This window comes from Copadichromis virginalis, linkage group LG16 (genome assembly GCF_057382275.1).
Source record: "Copadichromis virginalis isolate Kocher_CV1m ecotype Utaka linkage group LG16, C_Virginalis_male_GT1.1, whole genome shotgun sequence".
Classification (NCBI taxonomy): domain Eukaryota; kingdom Metazoa; phylum Chordata; class Actinopteri; order Cichliformes; family Cichlidae; genus Copadichromis; species Copadichromis virginalis.
Window position 1 is genome coordinate 8,999,011 of NC_140633.1, and position 15,458 is coordinate 9,014,468.

Below are 15,458 nucleotides of genomic sequence, written 5' to 3' on the forward strand. Positions count from 1 at the left end.
TGATTAATGGAATCATAAGACAGCCTGAGTCATGGGTGAGCTGCAGTTCTGTCTAAAAATATGAATCATTGCAGCTCTGCTCTTGAAATAGAACATCTTCTGAATAAGTGATAACTCGCTGTCCTTTCCATTAAGAATTACACAGCACAGCCGTGGCAGGAACAAGAGAAAGCTCCCACAGCAATTTTGCCATCACACAGAGCCACAGGAAGACCAGTCCTTGTACTTTGTGTGTACCTTAGCAGCTCTTTTTCTTTCTCCAGTGTATTCAGCATGTTGACTGAGGTGGACTGCTGCAGACAGTAGGTCTGAAAGGCGGGCAGCATGTTGACAAACTCCAGAAAGATCTCTCCTATGTACACTGTCAGCAGATCTTCATCTCCCTGAAATCAAACCACAGGAAAGCAACGGCCTTAAAAGTCATTGTCCAAAGTGGTACGTGCAGACTTTATGCTTGGCTCTCGCCTCATCACTTCACACAAGGGTACTAATTAGTGAGCATAGCAGTTATCAGGGAGTGACAGTAATACTCCCAAAAGTAATAGTCCCAGATATACCAGCTGTTTTAAGGTAAACTTGAAACAAATGGTAACTAAGTACAGTATCATACAGAGAGCATTTTAAGACTCATGCGTCTCACTGAGAGAAGCAGAAATGAAACAGAGCTAGGAGAGACACCCTTCAACTGTGATATGAGCGTTGATATTTAGAGTTCTTCCAACAGAAGACGCTTTGCAACTTCCCTGTTTGTGGCGCATGTGCTTGAACAGCATAAATATGTAAATGACTACCTACACATAACAAATGTCAGGGATTTTGTTCATGTCTTATGTGTCTGAAAGAAAGAAATGATCAGCTGATATTTCAGAATACGCACAAACAAAATAAATAAGTAATAAAAGTACCAAAAGTGGCACATATACCGTTTTCTGATGACTCTTTAGACCATAGGTGTCAAACTCTGGCCCGCAGCCTAATTACATTTGGCTCGCGAAGCCATACCAAATTATTATTAGAGCTGGCCTACTGGTATTATACAGCTAATATATATATTGTTTAGTATTAAACTTTGCTTGTTCCATATTCAGTTTTTCAGCAAAACTTGTTTGAGTCCATAAGAAAAGATTCATTCTTAAATCTGGAGGAAGATTTTTTTTTCCAATAAATATTAATGTTCCAGTTTTGAATTTTGGCCCACTGTGTATTTGAGTTTGACACCCCTGCTTTAGACCTTTAGTCATTTGAAATTCAAGGTGGCCGACATTTTTTAAGAAGGCTGTTGGCTCTCCTTCTTTAAATTTCTTTTAAGAAAATTTCTTTCTTTAAAGATAAGTAGAATGATCTTAATGCTTGACCTTAAAGAAACTTATTTTAGTAATAAGAACTTTATTTATGGAGCATTTTTCAAAACCCTGTGTTACAAAGTGCTTTATGAGTCTGGAATTACTTTTTTTCTAAACAATTTGTAAACAGGGCTGTAGCAACAAAGCTTGTACTTTTGTTTCAGACACATCTCCTGGATGGACTCCTGCACTCTTCACTGTTTAACTCTCACCACTGGCTAAAGCTGGCTCAGGATCTTTCTGACCTGCTCAGAAGGTTAGCAGTTTGATCCCTGACTTCTATACTTAAAGCTTACCTGGCAAGACAATGAACTTCAAATTTCCCCTGATGCATCGACTGGAGTATTTGTGTGTGTGTGTGTATAATTAAATTGTACGTGCGAGTGTAGTGCTTGAGATCTCAGTAGAAGCACAACAGTGCTGTATAAATATCAGTCCATCTACCTTGCGTTGTACTATATAAGGACAGAATGCAGAGGGATGATAAGTTAACTGAATTAACTTCAACTAACTCTGATTTATAAAACAGACGTTGGTGACATCATTGCTGTCAAACTTGTTGATGAGGCACTAGGTGTCTCTGTTTTGTTGTACTGTGTTATGCAGACACTAATAGGAGGGTAATAAGCTCCAAGAGCAACACCTGGGCCCAGTGAGCTGGGCTGTAAAAGCTCCCTCCCTCCTGCAGTGACCATGTGACTCCCAGGCTCGGACCAGCACAGCCACAGTGTGTGCTTCAGGTTTATTTTATTATTTGCTCTCCAGCCACCCATGCATGCTCCACACTGCTGACTTTCTGATAAACACACACACTTTTTAGTTTCATTATATTTTTGCAAGTAAATTGTAATTCCCTTCATCTTTTCTCCCTCTTGCTGCTGCAGCCAGTGAGCTGGGCTGTCAGCTAACTAATGTTACTGACTTGTTAGTGTAGTTATATTTGGCTCACAGGAAGATTGGACCAGCCAAAGGGTAAACAGTGCAGAGACACGTGTGCCAGGTTAACCGGTGATTCTAAATCAGCAGCAGGGTTTAGATGCGAGTCTGAACGATTATTTTTCACTCTTTGTTAGAGTGCCCATGGTGTACCCAACCTCTCGCCCAATGTCAACTGGGATAAGCTGTTGAAGAGGCAAATGTTTACAGTTATCAGTAGCACTAACGCTCCTTAGCTTTAATGCTAACCACTGATTTGTTATGTGTTAAGCCAAAATAAGTAAAAAGAAGACTAAAGTGCTCTGTATAGCTGAGACGATGTCCAGAATTGGTGATACTTTACTGCAGGCACTATCATCACTACACAAACAGTATACAGTCACTCATTGTTAATGTAAGCATATTCTTGAGAGCATGATTAATGGTTCCTCTCCTCTACTTGACAATAAGTGACCTTGTTTTCGTCGTCGCTGTGAGAGAAACAAACATTTTTACCTGCAATTGCTTTGAGTGTATACATGTAAATGCGTGTGCTTAAACTTGTGGTTCTGATGTTTGTACTGAATCTCTAAAGTGTACTTCTACATATATCTGAATTTGGACTCAGTAACAGTTAAAAAAAGAAACAATGGCATTTAATGACATTATAAGTGTGACCCTTAAGGTGAATTATGCAACAACAGGAGATGTTGAAATCCGTTTGTGAGCCAGAAGATGCCAACTTTGCTCATGCACAGCTGGTATTTATGTGTGTTGAGAGACAGAGAGTGTGGGTCACCTGGTCAAAGGCCTGATCGATGCTGTCCTGCAGGTGTTCGGTGAAGCGTTCATTGACATCTATCAACTCCTGAACGTTGCTGAACACCACGGCGAGCTGCTCAGCGGTCAGCAGCCCGGCACTCTGCATGGGGCAGTAAAACTCCTCTTTGATGATGCGCAGGTCCTCGCCGTAGCTCGACTCCGTGTTCAGAAACTCCAGGATGGCTTCCTTGCGTTCAATGCGCAGCTTGGAGCAACGTTCGCACATGCGCTCTCCCCGTTCTTTCGAGGCCCCGTCCCTCAGTCCACAGTCCGGACACGGTCTCTGGGCCTCCCAGGCTCTCAGAGAGGCCGACGGTCTCTTCCAGGTGCGGGACAGACCCGGCCCGATGCCGCTGTCCACTCGTTCCACGTCGGCTCCCCGGCTTCTGCGGTAACGGCGAGGCTCGTTGTCCTCTTCGTCGCGCTCATCGCTGAGGCCCACCACTCCGCTGTCTGCACTCAGGCTGCTGATGGTGCTCCAGCGGTGTTGTCCGGTTCGAGTCACGCCCAAGACTGCCTGGCGCTCCTCACCGGGAGGCTCTGAGCGACCACGAATTGCTGCGGGTGCTGGGGAGAGGGATGTGAGGATGATCAGATTCATTAGCAATCAGAATGTTTATGGATTTACCCTCCAGTTTTTGTCAATCAAATAAACGCAGGTTTCTGGGAAAAGGCCAGCAAGGTCATCATTAACATATGTCGTATTGATGGACTTCCTTTGCCCAGCACTAGTGTAATGGGTCTTCAACTGACAGGGAACATAAGCGGGTAGTTTGTGTGTGTGTGTTTGGTGGGAGGACTTGAGGACAGGGTCCAACGGCCATAATGTTCAGTGACAAGCAAGACTCCAAGTTGCATAAGGGATGTAAAAACAGAACAAATGTATTTCTTAAAAGCCTTTTTTTCTTTTTTAAAAAAAGAAAAATGGGATGGGATGTCAAATGCCAGGCTCAGCTGGAGGCTCATTCACAATTTATTTGGATTCACCTCATGGTGAGGTCAGAGGTGTAATGAGGACAAAGAGTTCTGTAAAGGTGCTGGCATTTGTTCACAGGAAGGAAGCATCAAGTCAAATCCCATCACACAGTGATGGGGTCAGTGCCATACACCATAGGAATATGTGCAATGTTTATATGTTGAGACTGTATACAAAGATAGATGACCTGAAAGTCCCCCAAAAACAAAGCCAAAACATCTCAATCACCTCTTTGTAGATGGATGAACCCCACCTGCTCCATGCTAGCAGACAGGAAATAGGCCTAAATACAAACCATCCAGCTTTGTAGGCGACTGTCACTGAAATCAACTGAGTTTACACATGAGGAGTCGTCAATGAGATGGCAAATAACTGAGAGAAACTGAGGGCTTAAATAGACTGGATAATAAGGAAGAGTTGAAACAGGTGAGAAAACATCTGGAATAAATCTAACTAATGACACAGAGGAAGTAGAACTAAACACAACGCACAGGACAAAAGACTAAAAGAATAAAACAGGAAACAGGCACAGGGAAACGAAACAATAGCAAAAGGTCCAAACTGACAACACTGGGTCAAGGATCCAGGTACCCTGACAGAGACAGCTGTAGTGGACATCACAGGCTCTGATTGCAGGCACGTCTCTAATAACCCCAAAATACACCAATCAGCAGTATTCTTTATAACTTTTGGTACAAAATCAAAGCTGAGAAAAGTGGCTACAATATACTGAAGTTCATTCACACTGTAAGGTTACCTACATAGCTTTAAAAAAAAGTTGAGAGGCCCTTTTCCCCAAATTTAAAGTGCTGTTGCCAGTTTTCTAACTAATCATAAGATAATGTTACCTGCCATTGTGCAGTTACACTCAACAACCCACAGCAGTTGAGATGTACATGATTTCTAAAAATCATTTCAAAAACACAGAACATGGACAAGATTTTAATGTCAAAGGTATTATATCTCTTAAAAGTCAAAGTGATACAGAATCCAGAAAGCTTTACTGACATGTAGGCTTCCAGCAGCCTACATGTTAAATAGCTACCTGCCCCCTGAGTTATGTTTTATTTTATTCATTAGGGTCATTCGACTCGAGCTTGGAAATATTTGTGTGGAAGCAAAGTAGAGGCAATAAATGTAAGTGTTTTACCAGTTGTGAAGAATCTCTATTTTGGTGACATTCATTAAAAATGACCTTAGTGATGTTGGCTGGAAAGTTGGATTCAAGGATGAAGGAAGCATCACGTTGATTAGTGTGTGGCTCCTGTTTGCTGAGGTAGATATTTGAGCAACACACACATATTCTTAATAGTTGCATTTTTGTTACAACCCAAACACTTCCAACCAGATTTGACGCATGGACATCCTTTGATGGAAGTTCACCAGTCTGTGTCGTTTCAGCTGCAGTGACACTGAATTTTTTGTTGAAGTCGTCCTTATTTGTGGGATTTTCTTTATCCAAAGTAGCTCCATTTAATTTAACTAAAACCTCAGCGGATTACACACTTAAAGAGGAAGAAGAAGGAACACGATGTGGCACACCTGTTATGCACTTACCACTGTCTCTGTCTCTATCGCGATCTCGACGGTGGCCGTGGAGTCGAGCGGCGGCGGCAATCTTCATCTCCAGCTGCTTGCGCTTGGAGGCGTCGGCCGGCATGGGGTCACTGTAGTGGGGTCGCAGGCGGCACTCACGCTGCGCTCTCACCGTCTCAGCCAGCTCATAGGCTGCGTCCGAGCTGGAGCGCCTGCAGCCCAGACTAGCGTGCTGCCAGTTGGAAAGACACGTGTGTCAATCAAATGGTCGTGTTGCTATAGCAACAGGTGAAAGAGGGCAAAGCTCTCTGAGGTACTAAAGGAGGCAATGACAACAAGACTGAAAATCCAGCTTGCGTGTTTCTGCGTGTGTGTGCCTGTGAGAGCAGTTACCATGCACAGTGTCACCATCTTCACTGGCATGACATCATTACATAACAAATTTTGGTTATCGCTCTGATCCCGGCTTGTAGCACTGACAAGAATCCAAATTTCACAGTCAGTCGCAGCACTAATCGTCTTCCAAGTCTCGTAAAAAGGCTGTAAATTCAGCGAGGCCACGCTTTGAAAATTCTGCTCTTATCGCAACTTCAAACCACCCAGCCTTGAAGATGAGAGATATCCTCCAGATGACAAATTCTTTAGAGGTTAAAGCAAGGAATTCCCCAAACACTGCAGCATTCAGCATGGACAAACACTCCTCGAGTGATCTCTGAAATTCTTTTAGGGTCTCTCAAGCCCCTGAGAATCAACCTGAGATATAAAGTTCAAAGGTCATACCTATAGCATCTTCCTCATCACCCCAAAGGCATCGTCAGCATCCCCTATAACATCCATATAATGGCTTTAAATTGCCCATTATCTTCCTAACCGTAGACACGAATAGAGCAACTAAATATGACTGAAAGGTGCAAGACTTCCATCGCTTCACACAGCTCGCAGCTATTGGATAAAATGAAGGAGAATAATTCATATTCTACTAAATTATCTAATAACACCCGTTTGTCTGGTAAATGCAGAGGCTGTTAATTTAAAATAAAAGAAGGCAAGAAAGAAGCAAACGCACCTCGACATCTGTTGTCTAAGCTACCTAACAGCTGCTGCAACATGCAAGCGAGGTATGACTCCATGTCAGTCCGGCTCTTCTGTTCTGGTCTGCAGATGCAAAGAGGAGCATGATGCTAGCTGCAGCTGAGCCTGGTGTCAAGCTGCAGCCAGCCAGCCAGCAGAGAGAGAGAGGAGGCACGCAGAGAGCAGGAATGGAGCGCTCAGTTACCAGCAGCAGCTCACTGCTGGAGGGGTGCTTAATCCTCCTTTTTTTTTTCTTTTACTGCATCCTCAGTCGTTGAGCTGTAGCAGGAAGACAGACCGCTGCATGCTTGTTCTCAGCAAATACCTCTGCATCAGTATATGTGAGGGATGTGCATGTGTGCGTGTCGCAGTCCCCTTGCTTGTCCCAGTCACCGATGAATACCAATAGATCAGCGCGTTTCTGCACACTGTGAGGCAACGGCAGAAAGCAGAAGCAACCTAAGGAGCGCACGGGGAACGCTGTTAAGACATGAAAAACAAAAAAAGAGAGAGAGAAAGAATCCTTACGCATTCTCCTGCTTCCTCTCTTCCTCCTTCTCCTGCAGGTGCTTCTTCGCCAGCCTTGGCTCCGCAGGCCGTTGCCGACGTTGCCATGGCAACGGCGGAGGGCTGACAGTCGGCCGAGGGGGCGGTGATGTCACAGCCTCCGTCCCGGTCACCTGACAGCCTGACAGGGGTCTCGGCGGAGATCTCTGCACTGCAGCTGGTGAAGAGAGGAGGGAGATGGACGTAGAGAGGAGGGGAGGGAGAGAGATGGGTGAAGAGAAGGGTGGGAGATTGGGAGGGTGGGGAGGGGGGGGGGGGTGAAAGGGAAGGAATAGAAAGCAAAAGGATAAGGGGGATAGAAGAAAAAGAGGAGGGAACAAGACGTGTGGGAAAGGTATTGAATGAAGGAAGAGGGGGAAATTATAATTCTGGCAGAGCCCTCTTCTGCTTACAGCATCTCTGTCATTCATTACTCCTCAGTCTTCCTTCTCCAGCTCACATGCCTTTCTTCTTCCTGCTATGTCTTCTCCACCACCCACCCAACCACCACCTCCTCCTTTACCCACCCAGACTTCCAAATCAATCCCTCTCCTCTTTTTGTGGCCACCAAAGCCCACCCGCCAACCCTAAGCTCCTCCTCAGGAGCACAGTAATTAGGCCCACCAGCAGACATTAACACCTGAACCCCACGGACCACGGGGACAATGCCTTTTCGCGGCCACGCACAAACACGTGGAGGCATTATAGTTTTCTTTCATTCCTTTGTCTGACAACTGGGGATTCGTTCTTGCTGCACACAGACAGCATGAGATCTGTGACATCCCAAAAAAGCACACAGTGACAAACTGCTGCACAGGAATTTCACTACACTGGAAATTGCATATCCTTGAACACACAAACCACAAATACATGCCTGTGGGGACTTATACGAGCATTTGTAATAGCAGAAAACAAACAGACCAAAGCAAATACAAATCCACCACAAGATGTGCACCTTAAAAGTGGCCAGGGATCGTTGTTGTGATTCACTTAACGCATCAGTGAATGAGTACAATGAGTTTATTAGAGCTCGTTTACACTGAGTTTATTAGGGGACATTTACTCTACGGCCGAGCCATGCAGTAAATGTGCCCTACTCGGAGAATGGACTAAAACAACTTAAAAGCTAATTATACACAGGCGGCACAAAAGTGCCCTCCAAAAGTCGCTATAAAATCTAATGCTGAACTGCACAACTTTACGCCAGCACAAGAAGTCTGCACGTTTATGTGGTCAACCTTTTAACCTTTATAAAGGCTTAACATTCGGACTGGTAGCTGGTAGCTATCTGCAAGCTTCATAACTGGACCCACTTGTAGTTTCGGTTCCTTGTGAAACATTTTTAATATTATTATCTGACAAATAACTTTGTTTCCTGTGTGGTTAATTTTTCTAACAGTTTGTTCAAGATTAAATTTTAGTAATATTTGAATGTGCTAGCACTGATTAGCAAGTATCTGTGTCTGTCCGATACTGTCTTTGCATGCTACTTGCTAACCTAGCTAGCAAGCTAGTTAGCTGACTAGCACTTTCTCCAAATATGGTCATTTCTGGCTCAACAAAACCATCACACTGAGGCTTGGAAACAGAACTTCACAAACCAACAGGTACTTTCCTCTTTTATATACAGTCTATGTTCATTCCTGGCCTACCCTGTTTATTCCGTCCCTCTCTCTAAGTCCTTTGTGATTTCGTGAAGTCATTTAAATGAAGTGTTAATAATACAGGAAATGTTGATTTGTGGTGTTTTACATTTTGTTTATGCCATTAACTTCAGGAGAAAGAACCAACTGCTATGCTGTATATTGATTTTGTTTTTTCAGCACTGTTAAACTTCACGGTCCAGTAGCCACGTGTGGATACTACCATATTACTGCAATCATTGTAAAAAAAAATGTTGTGACATCAGTTTGACATATTTTTATATATATTTTACTCAAAATAAAGGTGTTTGTGATTTTTTTTTATTAGCTACGCGAGCTTAATTGCCCCAGGGATCACAACCCATAACGGAGTCTCGATGATGTCTGGGCCCTCACAGGGAAAGACAGGCTGTAAATTCCTGATATACTGACTTTCTTCACAAAGGCGTGTATTTGACAAGAACAGAGGATGGTTAGTCTCAAGAATTTGACCCAAGAGTTTAGTAAAACTGGCTCGAGCTTTACTGTAATGTTGAGTGAAATGTCTTCTCCATTGTGTTTTAGTAACAACAACAAAGCATCAATCAGCCACAACATTAAAACATTAACTGGTAGAATAAATAAGATTGATTATGTCGTTATACGGCAGTTTTCCTTTGGGAATCTCTGAGAAAGCTCTACACTGACCCGTCTTTTAATCTTCCCAGACTTAAACCTCTTTGAGTTTTAGGTCTGGGAAGCACAGGCTTGTTCTACACCCTGCAACCCACATCGACCAAAAAATCCCTGCCAAGGTCCTTCGACACCACAAACAGCCCAACAGTGTCTGAAAACCAACTGGTCACAAGTGAGACCCACACAGTAGGTATATCAGTGATAGCCACTACTAAACTTACATAAATAGAGTAGTCATAGTATGTATTCATTCAGCTTGTGAATGCTTCATTACTTGTTTGTTTAATCCATACATTGATGGAAAATGGTAGAAAAAATAACTCAAAGATATTAATACGGCAAATAACCAATAGAAAAATAAGAAATTCATTGGTGTTCTCGGGGCCCAGAACCAGTCGATTCATTGTTTCAGCACCAGCTCTGCTATTAAATTTCCTTTGGCTTCTCTTCAGCGTGTGTGTGCTGACTTAACACGAGGTCTTATTACTCTAATGGTTCTTACATAACAGTGTCTTTCTGAGTTCTGTCCCTCCCAAAGCAGTTAAACTGCTGAGCCCTTTCTGGACATGTCGTAAAAAAAAATGTTTTCAACGTCCTTCATATGCTGCGTGGCAGCTACGTGCGCTTCAGCTCAACTACTTTCTTCTTTGCAGATTAAATTGCATGAAACTCTGGCAACCTGCACGTTGTTTCTCAAGAAACACCAGCACAGCAGATGAAGATGTCCAAATCAAAGCGTGGCAAAAAGCCCAATACAATTAATCCCCCGGCTCTGAAGCATCCGATCGCTTTCCCGTTGAACAAACTGTCATTAAAATGCATTTCTATCACAGTATTAGCTGTCACACTCTGGATGATGCATGGGATCCAATAACCTGTAGTTTAATTTATCAGGAAACCGCTGCATGTGATAGATCAGCACTCAACACTGCACGGCGTGACACCAAAATTAGCCTGGCTGTCACCTTCACTGATCCATCTATCTCTCAAATTAATTCATTTTGAATCTGATTGGGCGAGTGCGATCAATTGAGACGAATACACAGAAAATAGATATAAATAAAAATAAAATCTCATACACGCCTTCTTCTTGACGTCTCTATATAACACTATTACTGCAGAGTGCAATTAACTCAGTGGTGCAGCTTTATGCTTCAGCCTATGAAAAAACGCTCCCAGGTGTAATAATATGAATATTACTGTAATAGCGCAGCTAAAACACAACGCCCTGCACACCTAAACAAAGAGACTCGCGACGGACGTCAGATACCTCGGGGTGCAGCGATCACACAGCATACTGTCATGTTTAATTAACTAATAAATGTCCAAGTATTAAAACATTCACAGAGCCTCGGGCTGTATTTAAATCTCAGGAGAGTGCGGGGTGTGTTGCATTATGGGTGCTTTTTTTGTACATAAAAGAAGAATCCGCTCCGGATGCTGGAGATGTGAACGGGCTTTACGAGCACTGTAATACTGCTGACAGCATCAGCTGAGTAATTGATTAGTGGACCGGGAGACAGTGAAATAGCTCTGCAACTGCTGGACTGACTGTCGGGAAATTTTGCAGGGACATTCAAACTGTTTCCTTTACTGTCACTGTGATTTTTGGGTTTTATTCAAAGCGTTCAGAATTTTTTAGGAAAGAATGCCACAAAATTTTGTTGCAAAAACCAACGTCTCTCACTTGCCTCATCTCTTCATGCTTCGTATAGCCCCATGGTCAGGTCAACGTCTCTCTAAAAGTTTGTTTAAAGAGTCTCAGATTCTCAGATTCAGCTGTTCTTTGTGTTTAGCAGTATTAAGCAAATATTCAACTAAAACCAAAAATGGATGTGAAAAACAATGCATACATAACTAAAATACATTTCAATTAAAGAGGAAATATCCTTAATTTTTGGTATTTGTTAGTTTGGCGAAATTTGTTATCACAACCTCCCCGATGAGGCTCTGATCGACGAGTTTATTGAGACTCTGGATGTCTGCAAGACTGTGAGTCAACTGCTTTCAAAAAGTTCTGCTTATATTATAATATTTATACTAATTTAACTTAAAACTTGTCTCTCGCATTGGTCATAAATACAATCATAATTCAAAAGACTCAAACTAACAAAGAATAACTATAATAGCTGTAATGCTCACAACCAGTGCGACCAAATGCAGGACCACTGAGCTGCTAGCTAATACTGGTCTTGTTATAAAGATTAAAGGAAAAGAAACAAGCCTGCTGAAGGCATCACTTGGAGCATCTTTCACGCTTTTATAGTCTATAAAGCCTGATCGTAAAAATAAAGTAAAATAACTGTTAGTTGCAGCCTTAGACTACAGCTCTGCTCTCTTACATACTGAACATATTCTGTATCTATACAATCGCACACACGCAGCAGATATTTTTCTGCTGCCTTCATGCAGTCATCCATCATTCTTTCTAGCAGTGCAGACAAAGGAGCGACAGTGAGCGGAGAGTCCAGACTGGCAGGGAAAGATACCGTCTATCTCTCATTTAGCAAAACCAGGCAGTTGGGGGGTGGGGGGGAGTTTATATTTCTCAACTGACCTTATCAAGCAGCTCTTTGTTCGGGGTCTAATATTTACACTGCAAGAAGACCTAAATGGGTGCCCAGTGCTGTAAAACACACCCTACCCTTGTTTGTCCTTGATCAGAATGAACCACAGTGGAGTGAAGCCTGCATTTATTTAGCCAACAGATGACACTGAGAGAGGAGAACCAGGGAAACAACAAGTCTGCGTCCTCCAGTCTGTCACTGCCTCCTCATGCCAGGCTCCCGCCCACAGTCTCGTCTGCAGAGCCAACCCTGTTAGCTCCGACAGCTGTTATCACAATAACTGAGATAAATCAATAACACAACAGCACGTGCAGGCTTAAACAGATGGACGGGCATACACTGATACAACGCTGGAAGTGTACCTGCATATACTTTACAGATAAACACTTCAGCGGTTGTAAGCCCCTACAAGGATCGGATAATGTATATTGTGAGATTTAATTTCTCCATTAGAAAGATTTAACTGGATTTTAAAAGAATGTGCTTATTTGTAAGCACCACTGTATGTACAAAATACACTTTGCTGTACTAGTACTGCAAGTTAAGAGTTAATCATAAACCTGTTCCTTGAGCCCAAAGGTCTTGTGTGTGAATGTGTGTGTGAATGGGTGGATGACTGGATATGTAAAGCGCTTTGGGGTCCTTAGGGACTAGTAAAGTGCTATATAAATACAGGCCATTTACCATTTACCATTTGATCTCTAATAAATAAGGATATATTCTAGATACATTATGTATCTTTGGTTGTGATGGAGCCAATATGTGTGCAGGTGCATGCCAGACAAATAGGGAACAACTCCATAGTCATGGTTGTTCCCACCACTATTATGCAATATTATGTATTTTAACCTATAGACAACATGTTAAGTTTAACTTTACAACAACTAACACATACACAGCACTCCTCTCTCTCCTGCCACGCCTCTTCCACTAACCTCTTCTTGATCAGGTCCAGTGCAGAGCCAATGAGACCATCCTTCATCTTATAGATCTTGGCTCCATAGCTAGACAGTTCGGTCCCGTCCAGCAGAAGAGCAGGGCAGCAGCTGGAGGGTCGTTCCCACTTCTCCCTGCTGGGCGGAAAGGGAACTGACCCAGCAGGTTCCAGACTGCTCCTCCTACGCTTGGCACTCCCATCATCCCCTCCTACGTTGCTGGCCTTTTCCTGGGCCGAGCCACCCTGGGGCGGCAGGGGTGAACGTGGAGAGGGCCCCGTGCGGATGGGAGAGTACGTGCTGGTGTCAGAGATGGAGGAGGGAGCGGGAGCTGCAGTGCCGTTAGCGTTCACAGTGTTGAATGTACGTTTCTCTGAGGACGTGATGGCCTCGGGATTTTCTCTCTGCTTTTTGAAATGAGGGTCTGAAAGGATTATCACACCATCTGATGCTCCTAGGTCTTGCTGAAGGTCAGCTACAGGTTTTTCAGATGGTGTAGCATCCACTGTGGACTCAAGGTTCTGCTTCCTCTCCATTTGCCGCATCCTCTTAAACTCCTCAAAAGTAGGTATATGCAAGCGTCCCAAAGGAGGTCTTCGAGGCTCTAATGTAGAGTCTGATCTGCTTCTGTTACCTGAAATACTGTCTGTTGTGTAGGATGTCTTAACTGCCTGCTGGGTGGATGGGGCGCTGTGGAGAGCCAGGTTGGGGCTACTATTCTGCCGACGGAGCTGTAAACGCCTCAAGACCTCCTGTTTTATCTCCTCTGGGCTGGTGATGCGCATTGTAGTGGGTGGCCTGGAAACAGGACCTGTTGACTTCCCGTGATGCCCACTGTCCCGTTCCATGGGTACAGCGCACGGGGACACCGTAGGACGCAGTGGGAGGGGCTTCAGAGGCTCAACAGCTGACCTTGCACTCTGAAGGCGGAGTTTCTCTCTTAGGCCCTTCCTCGCATCCCATTCATCCACACCACTTGGAAACAGCAACTGAGGGAAGAGTGGCAGGTCCTTCCTGGGCAGTCCGGGTCGAGGGTAAAACGCCAGGCTTTCTGGGTTGGGTGCCAGCCCATGGGAGCTGTCTGGAGACCCATCATACCAGTGGCTAGTGGAGGTGTAGCGTAAGATAAACTCACTGTCCACGCTCCTGTAGGGAGCACTGCTGAACGAGCACAGACCAGAATCTGCCAGAGTGTTCCAGTTTAAGTTCTCCATACTCCTGTAAGGCCTGCTGCCATTGCTTCCAGTATGAATGCAGGCTGCTCCCTGACCTGGCTCCATCCCCAGACCGCCCTGTTGGCCGGAACAGTACCTGAGCCCCAAGTTTGTAAGCAAGGTGCTGCTGTTACACCGGGCCATGAGGGGAAAAGGTGGACCATGAAACCCTGGATAGTGAGGGACGCTGGTTCTGTGCCGGGGGAAGGAGGACAGTGGGTCAGGAGACAAGGGGAGGTTGGCGATGCAGGGCTCCACGTCCATGACGAGGTCGAGCGGAGAGGTGCAGCCAGCAGGGGAGCCGGCAGAGGCCGCGACGGAGGAGGTAGAGGGGTAGTCACATGGCGGGGGAGGCTTCACGTCTGGCATGGCTCGGGGCAGAGCGAGCGGCCCTCAGACGTGCAGTGAGCTGGTACAGAGATCCGCAGCCTGCAGCAATGAAGACGAGAAAGGACAGAATGTCTTTATTCATGGACCCAAGCAAGAAATTGACAAAATGACTTCACATCTTGGAACATTAGCTCACAGCCTCAAACGTGAATTTCATTACTTTAGATGTTTCCTCTATCATAACACAGCTCAAAATTGAAACATTACTCTTCAGTGTAGATTGTAAAATGACCTTTTAGTACAGATCAGTCTTCTTCAGCCACATTGGCGACTACACAGACCACATGTACTGGATGACCACAACTCTGGACACAGAGACAGTGTCTCTGAAGCCTGGTTCGTTCACCAGAGTAATCACATTTATATCATACAAATGGCGTTCTATCTGCCCCCTTGGGATATTTCTTTTTTTTCCTTTCTCTGCGGCAAGAATAATAATAGAGGGATTATTGCCTGGCTTTTCGGCTATTAAAACATGAGATTGAGAGACAGATAGTGGAGGATAGTGAAAAAAAATGAGAGAACCCTAGTAGATGAGACAAAGATGAGACAGATGAAGAGGAAATGAGTGTGATGTTAAGAGAAAGCAGTAAGCTGAGGGGACAGTAATGAAGATAACTGCCTGGCAGTCCACTGGCGGATGGTTCTGCTTTTTTCCTTCAGACTAACCAGACAGTATAGCTGCAGATTAGCAGCCAAGACAGTTGGCAAGATGGCACCGGGTGTACTGTGGCTCTGTCGCTCTCTTTAATGAGTACAAATAGCAAGTTCACCGCCCAATACAAATTCTCATTCTCCATATCTCACATCGGGTCTACATCACAG

The 15,458-nt window shown here is 44.3% G+C and overlaps 1 protein-coding gene across 3 annotated transcripts in view; it reads right to left on the minus strand.

The window, feature by feature from the left end:
- Positions 1–15,458, minus strand: part of arhgef49 (Rho guanine nucleotide exchange factor 49) — a 70,400-nt gene that overhangs the window by 3,122 nt on the left and 51,820 nt on the right. For all 3 annotated transcript variants that reach the window (XM_085435149.1, XM_085435148.1, XM_085435150.1), the window contains exons 3-7: positions 13,030–14,672; positions 7,192–7,387; positions 5,614–5,824; positions 3,058–3,647; positions 238–383 (exon numbers count right to left, since the gene is read on the minus strand). In XM_085435149.1, coding sequence (XP_085291275.1) covers positions 238–383; positions 3,058–3,647; positions 5,614–5,824; positions 7,192–7,387; positions 13,030–14,612 — 2,726 coding nt within the window. In that variant the 5' untranslated portion in view covers positions 14,613–14,672. The remainder of the gene's footprint in view (positions 1–237; positions 384–3,057; positions 3,648–5,613; positions 5,825–7,191; positions 7,388–13,029; positions 14,673–15,458) is intronic.